A 19,648-nucleotide genomic window follows, 5' to 3' on the forward strand; every position below is an offset into this window, starting at 1 on the left:
ACAACAACGTCTGTGTTTAGATATTTACCAATAAATTTATTGAATTTATATGATATATTATTATTTTAATGTGCCCCAATGTTTGACAATGTGGAAGACCCACAGATAGTCTGGAGTTCTTTGCAGAAATATGATATGGTCACAAAAATACTACTAGTACTACTAATGATCGCACTGTTCTTTATACAACTGTATTATATTAATTTAAGTATACATTATGTACCACAAGCGAGCAGTTTCATATGGAAAGCATCATAAAAATGAGCTTATTGAAATTTGTATGTCATTTCAAAATGCATTACATCACCAAAACATTTGTTACCATCAGTTTAACAAATACTGCTTAAATAAAGTCCAAATCAATTTACATACATTAAGTAGCAGGTGATTTGTCTTTTTTATTTTCCTTTTTTCAAGTGGAAAAATATTCAGAGTGGGAGTGTTCCCTCATGACTTTCAGTAGGTATATGTTTATTTGATCAAAATATCATCTCTCTTTGGCTGTTTTAAAATTAAATATTGTCACTGGTTCAGGTAAGCCCATGCAAAAGGTTAGATGGACTCCTCTGGTTTTACCTTGTTAGTTAACCTACTTACTTGCAACATCTATCATTAATATTAATATGTATATGAATTGTAATATGCTTTAAATGGATGAAAAAAATATGAGGTATTCTGGTATTACATTTTCAACATCTTTCAAAATTCCCAATTTATAATTATGCAGGACGCCATTTAATAAGTGCACATAGAACAAAATAGGTCAAGTTCCAGCTTGATCTTCTCATAAGCAGGATGTTTCATATCAGATAGTCCTAGTTCAAATTGTGTATTAGCTCACCCAAGCATGAATAAATGAAACATCATATAGTATTGAATATGTTTGTAAGTTTAGGGCTGCTTTATACAGAAATTTGAGTTAAATCTGTGACTTAAGTAAGCAGCAAAATAATTCTGATATCTTTGTTTATGATGGGAGAAATTGTGAAATATAGTTTTACATTTGCAGGTACATGTTAGTCCAGCTGTTGTAGAGCCACAGGAATGTCCTCTTCGCTTGAGAGTCACACTGAAGAAACTGAGCTGGAATAAAACATGGATAGTTGACGGTCCTTGTGCTTGTGAAGTCAACAAGGTGACTCCACATAGTCATTGTCTAGACGTGGGTGGAAAGGTGATGCCAGTGAGCGACTGATGATTATAACTCGAGGTGCAAGGCAGTCATCACGGCGGTGTAAAATGTTCCAGATGAGCATGGCCGCAGCCATCGTGGCCAGCAGGCAAGCAGCTATGTCCAAGTAGCAGGAGTAGGACAGGTGTGTGTAGGGCCCGATCCTGTAGAAGGTCACAAGTCCAATCACCAGCACAAAACCTGTACAGGAGCACAGAGAAAACAGGTCTTAGTCAGGGAAAATGCACTGCCATCGTCATTTAGTTGAATATATTTATTAAACATAGAGTGCTACAGACTGTGATGGATGTATGTCACGTTTATGTTCACCCTCTTTGATTAGTTCGTCAGCATGTGAACATGTGCAAATTAGAACACAAAGTCAGTGGTACTGGTTTTGCTGATATTTGGTCATAAACCAAAATATTGGACAAATTAAAAAGAGTGATGAGTTATTACAATTCATCCTGAGGGTGAAATGAGTGTGCCTTGTTTAGATCAGTGATTACCAAATGGTTTGCTATGAGGCAAGTCCAGGGTTGCCTTGGTACTTTGTGACAACCATACATTATTACTGCAATATACAACCATACATTATTACTGCAATATACAACCATACAAAAAATTATGAATGAATTTTTAACTTACTATATCAGTATGTTGTATGCATGCATTTCCCAATACAGAAGCAAATTCTATACCCTATAAAAAATTGTTTAAAAACCCTTCATCAAAATGAACCGCAGTTTTCCCTGTTCGCACAGTTACCTGATGGTGGGACTTAAGAGTGTGACACATCAAAGACCCTGATTGACTGACATCTAATTTCTGATTGGCTAGTAGTCTACTTGTTACCTCTGTTGGTTAAGTTTGTCATAGAGACTATTTTGCATTTATGTGCATAATGGTGTGCCTTGAGTTTTGAGGACCATGGGCCTCCTCTCAGACAAAGCTTGGAAAAAGGCTGGTTTATACATTTCATTCAAAATAAAAACAATTGTGAAGCTCGTGGTGGTCGATGAAAAGTCAGTGGATTAACAAAATTGGTAGGATTCATCCTCTGGGAATCATGATTGTTTGTACAAATTTCAAAGTAATCCGTCAAAGAGTTGTTGAGATATTTCCAACTGCACCAAAGTGGACCAGCCAATTGACAGACAGACTGATGTTGCCATCCCTTGAGCCACACTGTTAATGTGATTAACAACTGATCACAGAAAAGAAAATATTCATCAGGCACTTTTTGGCAGAGCGAGGAGAAAAGTGTCATGATTTTCTTTTCTGTGACCATGTTTGTGCATATTTGACTATTTCTAGTTTAACATTTCTTGGATATTTGGAAACCTACAGTTTATGGGTAATTTAAAGTGCCTTTTTGAAATCCCTCACGCTCACATTTAGACATCCCTTTAGCCTTGTATTTCACAGTTCAGCGGGAGCTCTGTGTGGGGCCTTTGAATTTTGGAAATCTGTTTCCTCGTAGGAAGAACTTCTGAGATCTAGAGATCAAAGTTCCCAATAGTGTAAAAATATCAGAGCATGAATATGTGCTTGGGAAAGCCTTTGAGATGTTTTATCTTCTGATTTCTTTGATTCACTGTAGTTTGACTCACGCAATGAGGAACTCCTGGTAGCATGTGAAGGTAGAAAGCCACAGCCTTCAGTTCCATTATGTTTCTTTGATCTCTACTTTGTTTTATCAACATTATCTGCGGTGGAAAGTTATTCATTGTCTCCATAGGCCACTGTTTTCCTCATTCTTTAACAGTAGAGGTGTGTATGTTCAAGTCTCCTTTGGTCAGTCTGACATTCATCGCATCTAAGTACGGTCTGGAGCCATTCAATAGTTCAACAATAACACATGTCTGAAATCTTGCCCCATCCACAGTGGTATAAATACATGCACCAAAAATAATCACTGGAAATATGGATGTTGGTGCTTTAGGTTATGAATCAGTCCGTTTCCTGAGGCAGTCAGCGAGTTCATTTGTATTTCTCTACAGTAATCTGGCTGTCATTGTTTTAAGTGAGGATGTGAATAATTGTGTCTGTGTATCATCGCGTGTCTAGCATCGCATCGTGTGTACGCTTAAGAATGCAACTGTTTGCTCAATCTGTACATATTTAACCTGTCTGGCTCCTTATCCAAGAAAATGAATAATCTCCTGTCCAGGTTCCAGCCAGGGTGGGCTGTGTGAACCTCTTTTTTGGCACACACTTATCAATCGAACTTCCTTCCCCTTCTTCCTCTTTCCATCCTTCCTTCCTTCCCTCCACTCCACACCCTAAGCTTCGAGGTTAATATATTTGCTGGACGTTTGACATGATCTGTCAAATGAAAATCTAAACAAGCCTTAACCTAAGGCCTCATCTTGGAAATTCCTTTAGGTGGTTTATTTTCCTTCCAGTTAGTGATGTCTTGGTTTATTCTTAAAGGATCACACACCATTCTCACTCCCTTATTACCACGAATCTCTTGAGGAACAGACTTCTGGGAAAAGCTTGACTCCTTCATGAGACAGATTTAACAGATCTGAGTTGAGTCCCACAGATGCAATTCCTCAAATTCAAAAGAAATGATAAAGCATGTCTTAGAGGTACATGAATTGCAGCCATGACTTTTGACATGTTGCAGCTGTGTCCATTCAGAAAAACACATTCCAGACTTGCCTCCAAGAGTGAAATGGCCAACATTGTGCTTTCGGTGTGGACCTGCCAACACTGCTGAGATATCACTGAATGAAGCTGGATATTGTTATTCCTCAGTCTGCTTGCAATAACTGAGCATTTTGGCACGTCTGAAAATGAAAACATTCCTGAGAAAGAGGGTGATGGGTAAAAATATCTCCATTCATTCAGAGCTAAAGTCCATTCACTGACTCAGTCGGGGGAGGAGGTCTAAAGTAGGACTGGGGTATGTATTATTAAGTGGTGAAAGCCTGTAAAATGTTCTGTCCTCAGAAAATTAGATAATTTTCCTTGAAAATGAAAGCTGTTAATGTATTGTATATGTGTATTGTAACATATATATATGCAGCCTTCATTTTCAATTGATTGAATGTTTAAATAGGAGAAACCTTGGACAAGATTATTTTGGTTTTTTTTGTCCAACCCACAGTCCAAAACCAGACAAAGACAAAGGAAGACTATAAGAGAAAGAACAAAGCAAATCCTCAAATTTGAGAGGCTGGCATTGTAGCTAGCATTGTGTCTCGAGGGATGGCAACGTCAGTCTGTTGGCTGGTCTGGCACTTTGGCTCAGACTGAGGATGAATCCTAATGACTTTCATGGTACCCTGACTTTTTATCTAGCACCACCAGTATGTCTTTCATAGAGCTGCAACAATTAATTGTTTCTGTTATTTTTCAAACAAAAATATGAAGCATTTTCATTGGTTCCAGCTTCTTAAATGTAAGACTTTGCTGGATTTCTTTGTCATTTATGATAAGAAATGAGGAGTCTTTGGGTTTTAGACTGTTGGTTGGGAAAAAGAATCAATTTGACGTAAAACAGAGTGTAATCTGTAATCAAAATAATCGTTAGGTGCAGCTCTAGTCTTTGATCCAGTGAAACATCTCAAACATCTTATCATCTTAAGCATCTCAATGTGTATGAACTTTTCACCTAGTACAGTCATTTGGCAAAATTTTTCTTTGTCCATTGCTTTGGTTTACTCTTATAGTGTGTAGTGTGACTGTAGTCTCTGACAAATGACAGAAATTGATTGATGAAAAACCCTCTGCCATCTGATACGATTGCAAACCCTAGAAAAACTTAAACAGAACCAACAGGAGGTGCAGAGGTCAAGTTTTTATCTAAGACTACTTGATTTACAGCATGCTGAAAGGTTATTATGGATTTTTTATCCAGTGATGCCAAAAATAAACTGCCTATCCCAGCTTTAAATAAATATCAACACTGCATTGACAAGCATAGCAGCAAAATCCCTCATTCAGCTCAGATGGTCCACGTCTTGCCAAATGTAAATTGCATTTGTTAAACTATTTTGATTACTATTCCTCTGAGTATTCTGGTTTTGGCTGGGAACATCTCATTTGACAAGATGTACTGTATGTCATTTTATGACTCAGCAGCTTTGTTTACCATATATGGTAAGAGAGTAAAAGAGCATCACTATTTATAGATGTCAGGGAAATAGTTTTGTACTGTCTAATACTTTTTAGACTTTGTCGCCGTTTCCACTAAAGCCAAATTTGTGAACATAGCCTTATAGATCATCATTGACCAAATTTTAAAAAATATATTTTGCTGTTGTCTTTATTAATAATGCTTTGAGAGGCGTTTTCCTGGTAGCTGAGGTTTGGCTTGTGGTGTTGTCTAATATTGGACAATACTGTAAAGTTGGGTGGGTCCCGATCCTCTCACCAAGACCTTCAGATAAAAGCTGTCATCCCTGTTGCAATGTGTGCCAAAGACGCCAACGATAAAGAGGAGATTCTTTATTTGCTGTTGCTCTTGGACATTTTGTAAACACAGACATAAAAGCTTGGGCAGCTTATCTGGACAGAGACAATTCCCACCCTGCTGTCACATGTACCACAGGACATTTCTCTACCAAAACACACAATTAACACACAGTCACAACACACACACTGACATACACAAACCTGCATGCACATAATCCCTCCTGCCCGTGCACACACAAACACACAGTCCCTGTCGACACTGTCTTTCCCGTCCATTCCCCCTCCCCTCTTTTTCCTTCTTCAGCTTGGGGGTTTGCATAACAGGTAGTCACAGACATTTCCTCGTCCTGAGCAGGGATATCCTGGCGCCCGACAGTCGCTCCCTGGCTCGCTGCAGCTCAAGCCCATGGATTCTGGACTAGGACTAAATTTAGACCCAGAGCAGACCCTTCATGCTGCTCTGCCACAATGATACCAACCGGCAGAGCGACCACTGCACAAAACACAACACACTTCCGCAGCAGGGGCACTGGGACAGGCCGTACCAGCCAACTCTTGATGTGGCACAGTGGGATGGATGGATGAATGGGTGGTGATTGTGGAGGAGGAGTGGGTTTGTTACCACATCTGCACTTAGTTATGTTTTGTGTTAATTAATCCCATGGAGAGCCTTTTTTTTTCTGGTTTCCTAGTTCCCCCCATCTTTGTCTCTCCTAGTTTGGTTGGTCTGTTATTTTTTTTTGGTGTATTTATACTTTATACTCAGACACACCACGGTTTCAGCAAACGAACAATGTTTAAATGAAGAGAAGTAGAAATTAAATGATGATTTACAGTTAAGACAATTAGGCTGGGTTGCAGCAACAAAGATTCATTTTTAAACCTGATTAAAATATGGTTTAAACTGAAATTCTCTTGCACCAATTAGAGCTATCCCAGTATCAAGAAAGACTAAAATTAAACCTAATCTTTAAACTTTAGCATCTCTTTTTTCATTTACTCTTGTTTTGTTACAACAGTCTGCCAGTTGGTGCATGCAGTCTACTTTTTCTTCTAAACTGTGCTGGTGTCCATTTTTAAATCTTCTGTTCTTGTGTTATTTGGTCATATTACTCCATTAATTTGGCCAGCAAGTTTTTTTCTCAAAGGAGGAGAAATTAGAGCTTCTCTGCCAAGCCATGAGTAGGATATCGAACTTTTTAGCTAGATAGCAACAAATGTTTTGTTTTGTTAAGGAATACAGGGCAGCTGAAAGTTACTAATTTTCCACCGTCTTTTATACTCACAGGGTCCCAACAGAACTGGAATTTATTTATCTTAATTTGAGTAAACAAGCGTCTTCATACTTAATCACTAAATTTGGACCTACTAAACAGACGGTTTTAATTGTGCAACAGAGTTCTGCTTAATGTTCAATCTGAATTTACTCATTTTGAATACATTTTGTTGTTGCAACTCAGTTTTAATGTTTCCACTACCGCCACATTTCACCAACATTATCTTTATTTACAATGGATTTAGATTTATTCTTAGTAAAAATATCATCTAGCAGCCATTTAAAAAAAATCTAGATACATTTTTCACTTAGTAAACTCAAACAAGAAGTGTGCTGCCATTTGTTTGTGTCTGAAAGTTTCCAGTGTCTTCCTGTAGATTTGCCCGCAGAGGCTGTTGAAGAGTCAGCCAGTCTAGCTCCCCCTGTGATTTTACCCCCTCTCTTTGGCACTCTACCAGAGATGAACTTTGCTCTGCAGCATCTGGATTTCTTTCTTTCTTTCCCTGTCATGTGCACCATTTGTTGGACAGAAAGATACTTAGCACTTCATCTGAGACTTGTGATTCTGATGCAATCGGACAAGTTGTAGAAGGGTTTGTACTCACTGGCTAGCTGGAAGAGTGCAGCAATGGCCTCCTCCCACCACTGGGATTCCTGTGTGATGAAGGGCAGCTCCATCAGGCCTAGAAGGAAGATCAGCTGACCAGCAGTCAGGGCCACAGTCGCCATCAGGTTACACGCCCGCATCATGTCAAACTGCACTTGAGGGAGCAGAAAAAGAGCTGTGTCATTTTCCTGCACCGTGATCTAAAATTTAAATCGAGAATTAGACCTAACTTGTGATGCATAAGTCATTCATGTATTTATGCCTTAATGGATAACAGGTTAGGTTGAGTTTAAATAAGAGTTGATCTTCAAAGGATAATCTGACAATATGCCTGAATGTTGTAGTGAAACACGAAACTTCAAGACATGTCTTTGTTTAATTGTAGTAGGCACTGCTGCCCATTGTGCCCAGTGAAGCTGGCCAATCAGCTGGCAGCACTTCCCACGCTTGTTCTTCAATGAAAATTTCTCAATGGAGCTTAATTTAGTAAATCCATCACAATACTGGCTCTCCTCGAAAACTCATCCAGATAAGGTTTATACTCAGACCATGTCAGCAACACAATTGGCCAACAGAAAGATGCATTTGACTTTTAAATGAATTAAATACAATGAATTCTTGGCTGGCTGCCATGCGCCACTGTTTACATTAATACTTCAAACTGCCATTGACAAAATAAAGCACTTGGGTCTAATTTATGGGTGTATTACAAAGCAAGTTGTTCTTGTTTATCCAGTGATTTGAGTGTTTTGTTGTGACTTTGACATATTGTTAATCATCTCTGGTCACCAATCAGAAGCTCTGGACTGTATTTCTTTACCGATTCTCTTCTGCAGTTTTACATGTAAAAGAACAAAATTGACCACAACCTTACACTGAAATACTGCTAGTACTGTATTTGTTGCCTTTTATAACTATTACATCTTTGAGAAACAGGTTAGAAACTTTGATAGTAGTGGTAGAAATTTTGATAATTCATTTTGATAGTTTTGATAATTCTGTTTTTTTTTTAAAGCAGATTGCCCCTACATTTTAACATTTTTTTCCCAGGAGTGCAAAGCCATGACCTGCCTGTGATTGGCTAGTAATCCTTGCCTTTGTGGTTAGGGCTGGTTTGATTTAGGCATGAGGAGTGATTGTTGAGGGTTAGGGTAGGAATATCAGGGAAAGCCTATCAGAGGCAGAGGAGGGCGGGTTATGCCCTCTTGGAGAAAAAATATTTGGCAAAGCATTGCATTTTATTTTGAAAAAAAAGGTATTTTACGTCTGCGTCTGGTCGCGGCCATCATGGTAAGAGTAGGCAGAAAAATCTGTGAATTTCAGAATAGACTTGACAATGAAAATATGTGCATATATTGGTACTGGCATCGACAACTGGCCAAAATGAGTTGGAAAATATCAGCATATCAGATATTGATTCGACATAGATTCAATATCGTACATCCTTATCTTTTACAATTTAGAGTGGCTTTTTATTGTGACCAGTCCAAGGCACACCTGTGCGATATTTAATCAGCATCTCTGTATACCACACCTGTCAGGTGGATGGATTTTCTTGGCAAAGGAGAAGTGCTTACCAGCACAGATTTTTAACAAATTAGTGAACAAAGTTTGAGTGAAACAAACTGTTTGTGTGCATAGAGGAAGTCTCATATTTTTTACTTTACTTGGAGCAAAAACAAAGTGTTGTATTTATATATTTTATATTTTGTAAATATGCATTATGTTGCACTTAAAATCCAAACTAGCATAAAAACTTACATTTGACAGTGCTGCGGGATTCTTGGTACCCTGCGTACTCAGAGCCCCATCCCAGGCTTTCACACTGCCTCTGTGTCCCCTGCCCCCTTCTCCCAGTCTGAAGATCGTCACGGCCCCTTTCCCCACCAGCAGGACACATCCTCCACAGTCCCACGCTCCGCTTGCGTCCGTCCTCCAGTGCCTGCAGGACCCAGCTGGGGGTGAAGGCTGCAACATTGTTTAAGACTAGGGACAGCAGGGCTACAGCCACCGCCGCCGCCACTAGCTTCTGCACGGCCATGCGATGCCTGCTGCCCGCCACCTCTCCTCCTCCCTCGTGCCCCTCCTCCGAGCCCTGCTCCTCCTCAGTGTCCTGCCCGCTCCTGTGCCTCTCCTCTGGGGCACCACCAGTGCCCTGGGCCCCCTGGCTCCTCTCCACTTCCTCCTCCACCACCACCACCACCTCCCCCTCCAGCTATTAGCGAGAGTTGTCCCAGCTCACACGGAGGTGGAATTGGTGAGAGTGTTGTCTTGAGGCTTAGCTAAAGAACATCTCCATTCATCCTCATTCAGGAGTTGGTTGTCGTTGCAGCAGATCCTCAGCCCTCCTCCTCTGACAGCACTGTGGGCACGCGGGGATTAATCCAACTGGCACCGAGGTCCATTCCACTGGCTCCGGCTGGCTGCAGCTTGACTCCTGGATATTGCTCCTTGCTTGATTTTCTCCTTATTTTTTTCACCTTCCTCTTTCTCCTTTCTTCACTGCTTTGCTTATTGCACTGCTCTGACTTCTGAGTGTGCAGCCTTCTTCTCTGTGATTGTTTTTCTTTTTTCTGTTCTTCTTGTCTTTTCTCCTCAGCTTCTTCACATTTCCTCTAGTTGGGTTTGGATACAAATAAGCATAGTTTCTCTGGACAGTGTTGCTCCAAGCTGACTCGCCAGTGGCTTTACTGACGCTTTCCAAGACTTTCTCTCAACTAAACAAGCCCCAACTGCCTCACTGAAATAAGAAGTCTTTTAACCCACCTCCTTTTGCTTCTCACTGTCTCTCCCTCGCTCACTGTTTCCCTGCAAATCCTTGAGGTCAGAGTTGAAATGTGGGGGAGTTGCTGTTCGTCATAGTCCAGACATCAGTTCGCAACTGCAGCAAGCTTTAAACAGACAGCTCCCTCCTTCATGATCACTTTAAATGTGTGTGTGTGTGTTAGTGTGTTTGTGTGAGAGAATGTCCAAAAGACCCCCTCTTAGACGTCACTGTTGTGTATTCCTTTGTCTGGAGCCCAGGGGGCGTTTGCTAAAGTCTTCTCTCTCGTGTGCAACAAACATATTGGTCGTCACAGTCAGCCAGCCAGCAACAGGATGTGTTTCCTGAGAGGAAAAGAGGATGGGAAGAGAGGCCAAATGTAGACCTGTTCCTCCTCTTGTCTTTCCTTTTCTGGCTCTCTAGATCTTGCCGCTCTGTGTGCAGCAAGCTTTATTTTTCTCAGAATTTGAAAGGATCTCACTTTTCATTTTCTGCGGTTGGTTTTCTGTGACCATATAGAGCAAGATTTTGGCTGCTCTTGCTTTCTTTTGCTTTACTTGGCCTCCACTCCCCCGTCTTATAGCAGGGCCCCTAAAGATTTGGGGTATTTCCTGTTGCCTAACTTTAATAAACAGCCCACATCTGTATCAGCTAAAGCAAAGAGGAGGGTGGGTACGCAAATAGAGACCAGATGGCTGTGGAATCTTAAATTTGGAAGTGAAGCAAAAGAAAAGGGGGTAGAAGGACTGATTTACGTCAGCAAGACAAAAGGGAAAAAAAAAAGGAAAGACAGCGATAGAAAAGCATGACTCTCATTTTGAGTTGATGTCCTGCACACATTCTTGTCTCATTATTCTTATATCTGTGTTTGTATGTAGGTCTTTTGTGGATATTTGTTATAATCATGATAAATGTTGAAATAATACTATACTACTAGAGGTTTGGCCAGTGAGACCCAAGTCTATTTAAACATTAAGTTCAGATTTGTCACCATTTTAACATGCATATTGAGGGTTTTGGTTATAGCTTAAAAACGTAAACTAAACTATAAATAACTGTGTGTGCATGTTTCACTGTTGAATAATAAAATACCAATGCAGTGAGCTACACATTACCCTTGCAAACAAGTCATTTCTCTTTCCTCTGTAGTAAAGCGGTGTGGGAAAACATGGCACGGATGTGTGTGAAAACCCGTCGGCTGGATGTGGCACGCGTGTGCCTTGGGAATATGGGAAATGCCAGGGCAGCAAAAGCACTGAAGGAGGCGGAGGCTGAGCCTGAGCCAGAAGCCCAAGTGGCCATGTTGGCCATTCAGCTCGGCATGCTGGTAAGATATTCAAGTATTAAAGTGTGAATGACCAATGAGACATGTCTCACTTGTGGCTTGTGCCCATCTTTCTCGTCCTTTTCAAGAAACTGATTTTGTGTATGAAAGTTACAGTATTTTTCTTCTGCCGTCTAAAGTTTAGATGACTGCGAAATAAACTTAGATCAATTTTATCTCTAGCTTACTGGTTAAAGATGAACATGAACAAACTATGCTAATATAGGTGTTGCTAACTAGAGATTTTAACATGGCTGCAAGATCTGGGGCAATTTTGACACTATTACAATGGCCCCTGAGCCACATGGTCCAATGTAAGCACCTTGTGTGTCTGTGACATACTTTTCTTTTGGAACATATTTTACTAAACTTAAATGTAAAATTACTTTCAACTCAATTTTAATAATTCATATCTAGTTACCACTGGAATAGTTGTCTAGCCATCTGCAAAAACAGAAATAGACTTTCAGTGCATACAACACCTGACATCTAAAAGAATTTTAACCATATACAAAAAAAATCTTAACATCATGGAAACTACAGCAGTAATGTCATTACTTTGAGACACAGTATTCACTATACAGTGGCTTAACATGACTGACTTTTACCGTGTTACAGTTACCCCTAAACACTATTATAATTAACTAATATAACACTTTTAGTTCTTGTGTTCATTTTAGTACTATAGTCTTGTCCTTAATAGTGAAAATATTTCAATTATATAAATAATTATTGCACATATGTTTCTTAAATCAAAAGATGACTAGTGTATTTCAAGTAGGCTGTAAGTTATGATGGGAAATGTAAAAATGTTACAGTTGTCCCTGATCTCGCCTAACCTTTAATTTTATATTACAGCTTTTGAAATTGAAAAGTAAAATTAACAGATAAGACAGACAATGCAAAAAAGAAAATATGAGATATTACAACCAGAGAGTCCGTCCCCTCACTCCAGATCTGTTCTGTTCTTCACAAATAACCATAAAACCCTGGTCCAGTATAATGCCACATCCTTTAGCTACAAATAACACATCCTCTTTTTAGGTCCAAGCATTGCACCGCACAAAGACCACGGGACTTCCTGGACCAGCAGCATTTATCTTTCCATCATCTTTTCCTGTTCTCCAATAGGAAGATGCAGAAAAGTTGTACAAGAGCTGTCACCGCTATGACCTGCTGAACAGTTTCTACCAGGCTGCTGGCCAATGGCAGCAAGCTTTGGTAACAGCGGAGAACCACGATCGCATCCACCTGCGCACGACCTACTACAATTATGCCAAATACCTGGAGTCCATGGGTGACAAGAGCCGTGCCCTCACATGGTAAGACCCAGTCAGTTGTGGTTTTATTTCAGTGGCGTATGAGTAAAATTACCATGGAAACAAAGTTTGATTGTCGGCTTTTTTTTAGTTATGAGAATTCAGACACACACAGGGTTGAAGTGCCCAGAATGCTCCAGGATGACACAGCATCTCTAGAGATTTATGTCAACAAAATGAAAGACAAGTAAGTTTCTCTGACATCATCTGAAAAGGATATCACATAATTCTCGTATTATATCCATATGCAAAGTTACATTTAACATCTGTGTTATCATCTTATCCACATAGAAACATCTTTAAGTGGTGGGCCCAGTATCTAGAGAGCCAGTCAGAAATGGATTCAGCGCTGCGATACTATGAATTTGCTCAGGATTACCTCTCCCTGGTTCGAGTCCACTGCTATATGGGGAACATTCAGAAGGTGACCAATCTCAGTCTTCATCAAACATATACAATACTATGTGATGCAATACAACTTTTTTGTCAGCATTCAGTAAAATGAATTCATTCACCTCATTGGGAAGCTAAACATACAGTAGACATATGAAACTTTCCACAAACATGCAAAACACATCAAACAGTCACATATCCTGTGTTCATATCACATTATGTCCTTTGGAATCACATATCAATTAACAGCACACTGATTTTGGATTAGCAACAGGATACACTGATGAATGAGTTAGTAAAACTAAGTTTGAAATGACTGACAAAGAAACTCTAATTTTTCATCCTTAAAAAAGCATCATAAAACTCAATTAGGTCAAGTTTGTCCCTTAACTTTCTTCAAGAAACTAAAAAATGCAGATATTTTAAAAGTTAAACATCCTCAAGTGTAAAGAAATCATAAGTAAAAATCAAATTCAGTCTAGGTTTTGAGCAAAAAGTAACTGGGGTTTAAGCTAGTTTAAAAGTTTGGCGCAACATAATTCAATTAATTGGGTTTAAAAGCTAAGCTTTGTTAGTGCAACTTGGAGTAAGTCACCTACTGGCAGAGGTTGGTATGCACTGTTAAAAACATGCTAAGAGTCAGATGAGTCAGAGCATGCTCTTGTAGATTGTTTGAAAGGAGTGTGCCACAGGTTGGCAAATAATTTCTAATCTAACATATAATATTTTATTGAAAAGAATTACTTTTCAAGGACTACAGTTCTACTTATTCTTATATTGGATATTGCACATTAAAAATTAACTGTCTTTCAAATGTAGATGTGAATCGTTTCGAAACAGCAGCCTTCCATAGTGATTTAACTCATTATTTGCACTTGACTGGTGTCTTTGTAGTACAGTAATAAACAAACAGTAATGACATTAATATAGTGAGTTGTCCATGAATGTGTTCATGTATTAATTTATTTATCATACCAGGCATCTGAGATAGCTAATGACACAGGTGACAGGGCAGCATCTTACCACCTTGCCAGACACTACGAGGGCCATGATGACATCAAACAGGCTGTCCACTTCTACACACGAGCGCAGGCCTACAACAACGCTATACGACTTTGTAAGGTAAAGTATTCAAATGTGTGCTTTCCTTCATTTATTCATTATTGTTCTCTAATCTTTCTCTGATTGTTGATGTGTGTGTATTGTGTCTGAACAGGAGAATGGTCTGGATGACCAGCTGATGAATCTGGCTCTTCTCAGTAACCCAGAGGACATGATGGAGGCTGCCTGTTACTACGAGGAGAAAGGCACCCATATGGACCGTGCTGTCGCTCTCTACCACAAGGTTTCTCGCGAATGTCTGCTTTTTCTGAATGACTGAGATTTTATGTTCACATTCTAAATCATTCCACAAGAGGGCAGTATTGCACCACATATTCTAACTGAAAAATGGTGATGGCTGAAGTGAGCAAGGGCGAATATTTTGTTATTTTTTGCTATTTTTTGCTAATTTCTCCACTGTAGGCTGGTTATGTGTCCAAGGCTCTGGAGCTGGCCTTTGCCACCCAACAGTTCTCTGCACTTCAACTGATCGCTGAGGATCTGAACGAGAACTCTGACCCAGCCCTGCTGGCACGCTGCTCCGACTTCTTCATCACACACTCCCAGTATGATAAGGCTGTGGAGTTACTGGTAGCAGCCAAGAAGGTACCTGTTTGTGGCAGATCCTCACCTATACAACAAAATATCAGTTCATTTGAATATGAAAGTATTTACATATATATGTGTCTTTTCATGCACTTACATGTCTTTTGTTTGCCTCTGTATATGAACAAAGTACAATCAGGCCCTAGAGTTGTGTGTGAACCAGAACTTGACCATCACAGAGGAGTTGGCAGAGAGAATGACTGTAACGGATTCAAAAGACTTGTCAGAAGAGGCCCGAAAGGAGCTGCTGGAGAGGATAGCTGACTGCTGCATGCGTCAGGGCAACTACCACCTCGCCACCAAGAAATACACACAGGCGGGCAACAAGCTCAAGGTAGTACTGTGGTTTTATTGGGTCATTCTATAGACGTCAGTTTTTCTGTGTCTAGCCTTTACAGAAATATTACACTAGAAAAATGTGTTATATCTGTAAATCAAACAGTATGTTATTTGAACAATTAGACCTTTTTACCTTTAATTTGGCAACACTGTTTTTTAACCAGTTACTTCGAATTCTAATCAGCACAGAAGTGCTCGGCCCAGCAATCATGTATGAAGGATAAGGGCCATATTTCAAAGTCAAAAACTTTTTCTACCACTTTTAATACAATAATGTATTCATAACTATCAAATATAGGACACCAGTGACATAAAAAATAAAATGCTAAATAAATCCGAAATATACAGTGGAAGTAGGTCCCTTGGAGTTATGTTATCATGCAAAAAGAATTATTAAAAAATTAAATTATTTAAAGAATTATTTAGAAATAAAAATCACACTGATGGCATGACTTGACTCTCTTTTACATATTTCCTAAAGATCTGTGAAGAAATGCCAGTGAGAGGTCCTCTCTCTAGTTTCAGTTGTCAGAATATTCTCTTTCATCTCATGCTTTCATGTGAAGCATTCAGTTGACATCACTGTTATAACATCATTTCTTGTTAAGGAATTGTAAAAAAAGAAAAGACCAGTAGAATCTTATGTTAGTCATCAGTGTTTCACTGTGTCACTGGTGTTAGTGTTTTCTTTCCGCCTCATTAAATAAATTTAATTAGTTTTTTTCAAATCTGTGACTCTAAATGTAGTGAAGAGATTGAGAAATAACTTAAAAAGCCTTTAATATTTCCAAAGAATACAGTAACTCCAGTGACAAAAAAGGCAGTCTTTAAATAAAAACGATTAAAAATCATTAAGACATTTGTGTATTCATAAAATTAAATGAGTTATGTAATAATGTAGTCCAAGTTTAAATGTTAAAAGAAAAAAACAAACAAAACATTTTTTCATTCTGCTAAAAGTGGACATTTCTATAGAATGACCTCATCATACACTGTATGGATTCTCTACAAGTGTAGAACATCTGGGTGATTCCTCCCTCTGGTCTGTCAGCCTGATGTCATGTAATACACACAAACACATGTGCAAGCAAGGTAAAATATGACGGTGTTAACACTTAAAAAATGTTTTGATGTATCTCTTTCAAACAGGCCATGAGGGCACTCCTGAAGTCGGGTGACACAGAGAAAATAGTATTCTTTGCCAATGTTTCTCGTCAGAAGGAGCTTTTCATCATGGCTGCCAACTACCTCCAATCTCTGGACTGGCGGAAAAATCCAGAGATCTTGAAGACAATCATTGGTTTCTACACTAAAGGCCGGGCACCGGACCTGCTGGCTGGCTTCTATGAAGCCTGTGCTCAGGTACAGCAGTGTGCCATACAAAATATCAGTCTGTTTCATCGTGTTTATTGTTCATACTCATGTGGTTATAAACTGACAGGCATTTCGGAATGATTTCTATGTTAATACATTTTAGCCTTTTGCAATATTTTTTTTCCTTCAGAACATTTGTGATTGTAATTTAAAAGTCCAGTGTGTAGGATTTACAAGCATCTAGTGGTGAGGTTGTAGGTTGCAACCATCTGAGTACTGCTCGTCTCAGCCTCCCCTTCCAAGTGTATGGGACAAACTACAGTAGCTGTGAAAATCCTAAAAGATGCAAACGGCCGTATCTAGAGCCAGTGTTTGGTTTGCCCATTCTGGTCTACTGTAGAAACATGGTGGGTAAATATGGTGGTCACAGAAGAGGACCCACAGTCTTTATAGATATAGATGGCTCATTGTAAAGTGAAAAAACACAACAATTTTTATTTTCAGGGGAATATACACTAATGAAAATAAACTGAATATTTTATTCCACTGCTGCCATATTCTGCCAATAGATCCCCCTAAATCTTACACACGGCACCTTTAAATCACATCAAGCATGTTCTGAAAGAGAAATGGTATAAAAAGTGTTGTAACATAGAAATTCTACTTCTGGTATGTGATTCTTGTTGCAGTGTTCTGAGAACAGAGACAAAAATGTTTGTCAGGGCTCATGGTGTCGAGGTTCTATATAGAAGCTAATTTTAGAGACTTAAAGGGATAGTTCAGGTTTTTGGAAGTTCCATTGTTTGAGGTACTTACAATATCAGAATAAGTTTATGCTGAATTTATAATATTCTTAACACTTTACCCTGCCATCAGACAGCCTTGTCTGACAGGAAACCAACGTTATCACCAAAAACAAATATTGCTCTCTCAAAACCAACCAAACTTCATTAGTTGAAATCAGCAGTTTTAACTCACAGAACTTTGAAAAAGGCTGGTTGACGGCAAGGTAAAGTGGTGAAAATATTCCAAATATGGCATACACTTAAAATTATTTTTTTTTAGATGTACCCTTTATAGGTGAGTTTTACATTGTTTATCTTCTGTGTTGGTACTCCTCTCTGCTTCTCCAAAGTTGGGGTGTGTCAACCAGCATCTATGGTTATGGATAAGTACCTGATACTACCTCTAATAATCTGAACTATCCCTTTAAGTATCATGAGATTAAGGACAAGAAAATAAGTTGAAATACTCAACTTTCCACTTTTTTACTGTTGTTAAGGTGGAGATTGACGATTACCAGAACTATGAAAAAGCTCTAGATGCTCTGACTGAAGCTTTCAAGTGCGTCTCAAAAGCGAAGGACTCTTCAGCTGGACAGCAGGAAGCAAGACTGTCTGACCTGCAGCATAAAATCACCCTGATCAAGAAGTTTGTCCATGCACGCAGGTAAGAATATTACAGTATAACTCATATTTGCTTTCTGTTATATTTTCCCTCATGTTGTAGGGGCTTTTGTTGTTGTGTGGACGTTATTTTCATCTTTGCTTTTTGTCATTTATCTGCAGGTTGTATGCGGAGGATGCTGGTGAGGCTGTGCAATTATGTGAAGCCTTGCTGGAGGAGCCAGACTTGGACCCTGCAGTCAGGGTTGGAGATGCATTTGGCTTCCTGGTGGAACACCACTGTCAGCAAGGCAACTTCCAAGTGGTGACTATCATTTTTTCTAATATTTCTATTAAGTGAAATTTGCACTTAATTACACTGTCAAAGACAGTATTATATAAATATTGACTCATGAATTTTAAGTTGATTTCTCTAGATCTATGGCTCTAAACTCTAACTCTTCCTTCTTTCTCCTCCAGGCCTACCGTAAGCTGGAGGAGCTCCAGAAGCTTCTGCCAACGCAGAACGTCCGGTACTATGTTAGCCAGTCCAGCCTGGAGGCCTTGCAAAAGGAGATGGGTGTACACCTTGATCATAGTGACAACAGGCACATTGTGAAGGAGGACGATGAAGTGGAGGAGGACTTAAATATATCTTAAATAAAAAAAAACAAAAGTCAAACTGATGACTTCTATTTTGTTACACAGTATAATGTGATAAACAATATGCAGAGTCTGCACTTTCTCAGACCGGAAATGACTGTGGAGTTGGTTCAACACAGCAGAGATGTGTCAGAGTTACCAACAGAAGTCACATGGGTAAAATGAGCACACTGATTGGTTGTAGAAGGCACTTGAGCATCACGCAGTAGACGAGCACTGTGGAACAAAGACAGAAGAGACGGAAGGAGAGAAAGCTGCTCAGAGACCACATGAGAGTGGTGAAGATGGATGGATACAGATTGTTGCCTTTGAGCTGAATTTTATTTTGAAGTTTGCTGTTTGTCATAGATTTATCCTCAGATCTAATTTTGTGTTTTGGTACAATGTATTTTTTTATTCAATTAATGTCTTAAAGTTAAGTGTCTTCTCAGTGTCAAAAGTCATATTCGTGTAAAGCGATTTACAGCTATTTTTGATAACTTGTGAGTCAGTTTATACTTAGCGTATGATATTGTGAATTAATTGTTTTACATTGCATTATTCCTATATTGTAAAGTTCATACAATAAAACATTTTTAAAATAAAATTGCACTGTGTGGCCTGAACGGTTTTATATGAGTAGTGGTATTCATGTACTCTTGTATTAAATTGAAGAGACCAGGAGACGGCGGTTATACCAATTGTAGTCACAAGATGGCGCTGCTGTCAGTGATATTATTAACCTCCCTCATCTAAACTTTCCACCTAGGAGTAATTTTCAACAGATTGAATGTCTAGTTAGAAATATCCTTTAAATAACCAAATGCTATTTACATTATTTAATTATGGTCTGAATACCAACCAAAATTAATCTAGTAGAAAGAAAGTTCTTCCAGTAGATTTTACTTCAGAAAAAAATAGTTAAAGTGTGCAAAAAAAAAACAATAAGAGTGTCAACACCAGTGGCACAACAGGCTGT

General features: G+C 39.0%; 2 protein-coding genes across 2 annotated transcripts in view; one reads left to right on the forward strand and one right to left on the reverse strand.

The window, feature by feature from the left end:
• The window catches only part of ift140 (intraflagellar transport 140 homolog (Chlamydomonas)), a 31,562-nt gene extending 12,286 nt beyond the window's left edge, over positions 1-19,276 (forward strand). Inside the window, exons 19-30 of the mRNA XM_084740484.1 lie at positions 11,396-11,573; positions 12,702-12,892; positions 12,981-13,076; positions 13,181-13,313; positions 14,261-14,404; positions 14,499-14,627; positions 14,807-14,989; positions 15,120-15,323; positions 16,478-16,690; positions 17,925-18,091; positions 18,211-18,352; positions 18,508-19,276. Coding sequence (XP_084596610.1) covers positions 11,396-11,573; positions 12,702-12,892; positions 12,981-13,076; positions 13,181-13,313; positions 14,261-14,404; positions 14,499-14,627; positions 14,807-14,989; positions 15,120-15,323; positions 16,478-16,690; positions 17,925-18,091; positions 18,211-18,352; positions 18,508-18,687 — 1,960 coding nt within the window. The 3' untranslated portion in view covers positions 18,688-19,276. The remainder of the gene's footprint in view (positions 1-11,395; positions 11,574-12,701; positions 12,893-12,980; positions 13,077-13,180; positions 13,314-14,260; positions 14,405-14,498; positions 14,628-14,806; positions 14,990-15,119; positions 15,324-16,477; positions 16,691-17,924; positions 18,092-18,210; positions 18,353-18,507) is intronic.
• Positions 379-10,629, reverse strand: tmem204 (transmembrane protein 204). The gene is made up of 3 exons (XM_084740483.1): positions 9,244-10,629; positions 7,481-7,636; positions 379-1,372 (listed from the first exon to the last, which is right to left on the reverse strand). The coding sequence occupies exons 1-3, from the start codon at positions 9,521-9,523 to the stop codon at positions 1,128-1,130; spliced, it is 681 nt and encodes a 226-aa protein (XP_084596609.1). The 5' UTR covers positions 9,524-10,629; the 3' UTR covers positions 379-1,127.
• Positions 19,277-19,648: the final 372 nt, after the last annotated feature.

The sequence above is a fragment of the Lutjanus erythropterus genome, chromosome 17, assembly GCF_056507025.1.
Source record: "Lutjanus erythropterus isolate fLutEry1 chromosome 17, fLutEry1.hap2, whole genome shotgun sequence".
In the NCBI taxonomy this organism is placed as follows: Eukaryota; Metazoa; Chordata; class Actinopteri; order Lutjaniformes; family Lutjanidae; genus Lutjanus; species Lutjanus erythropterus.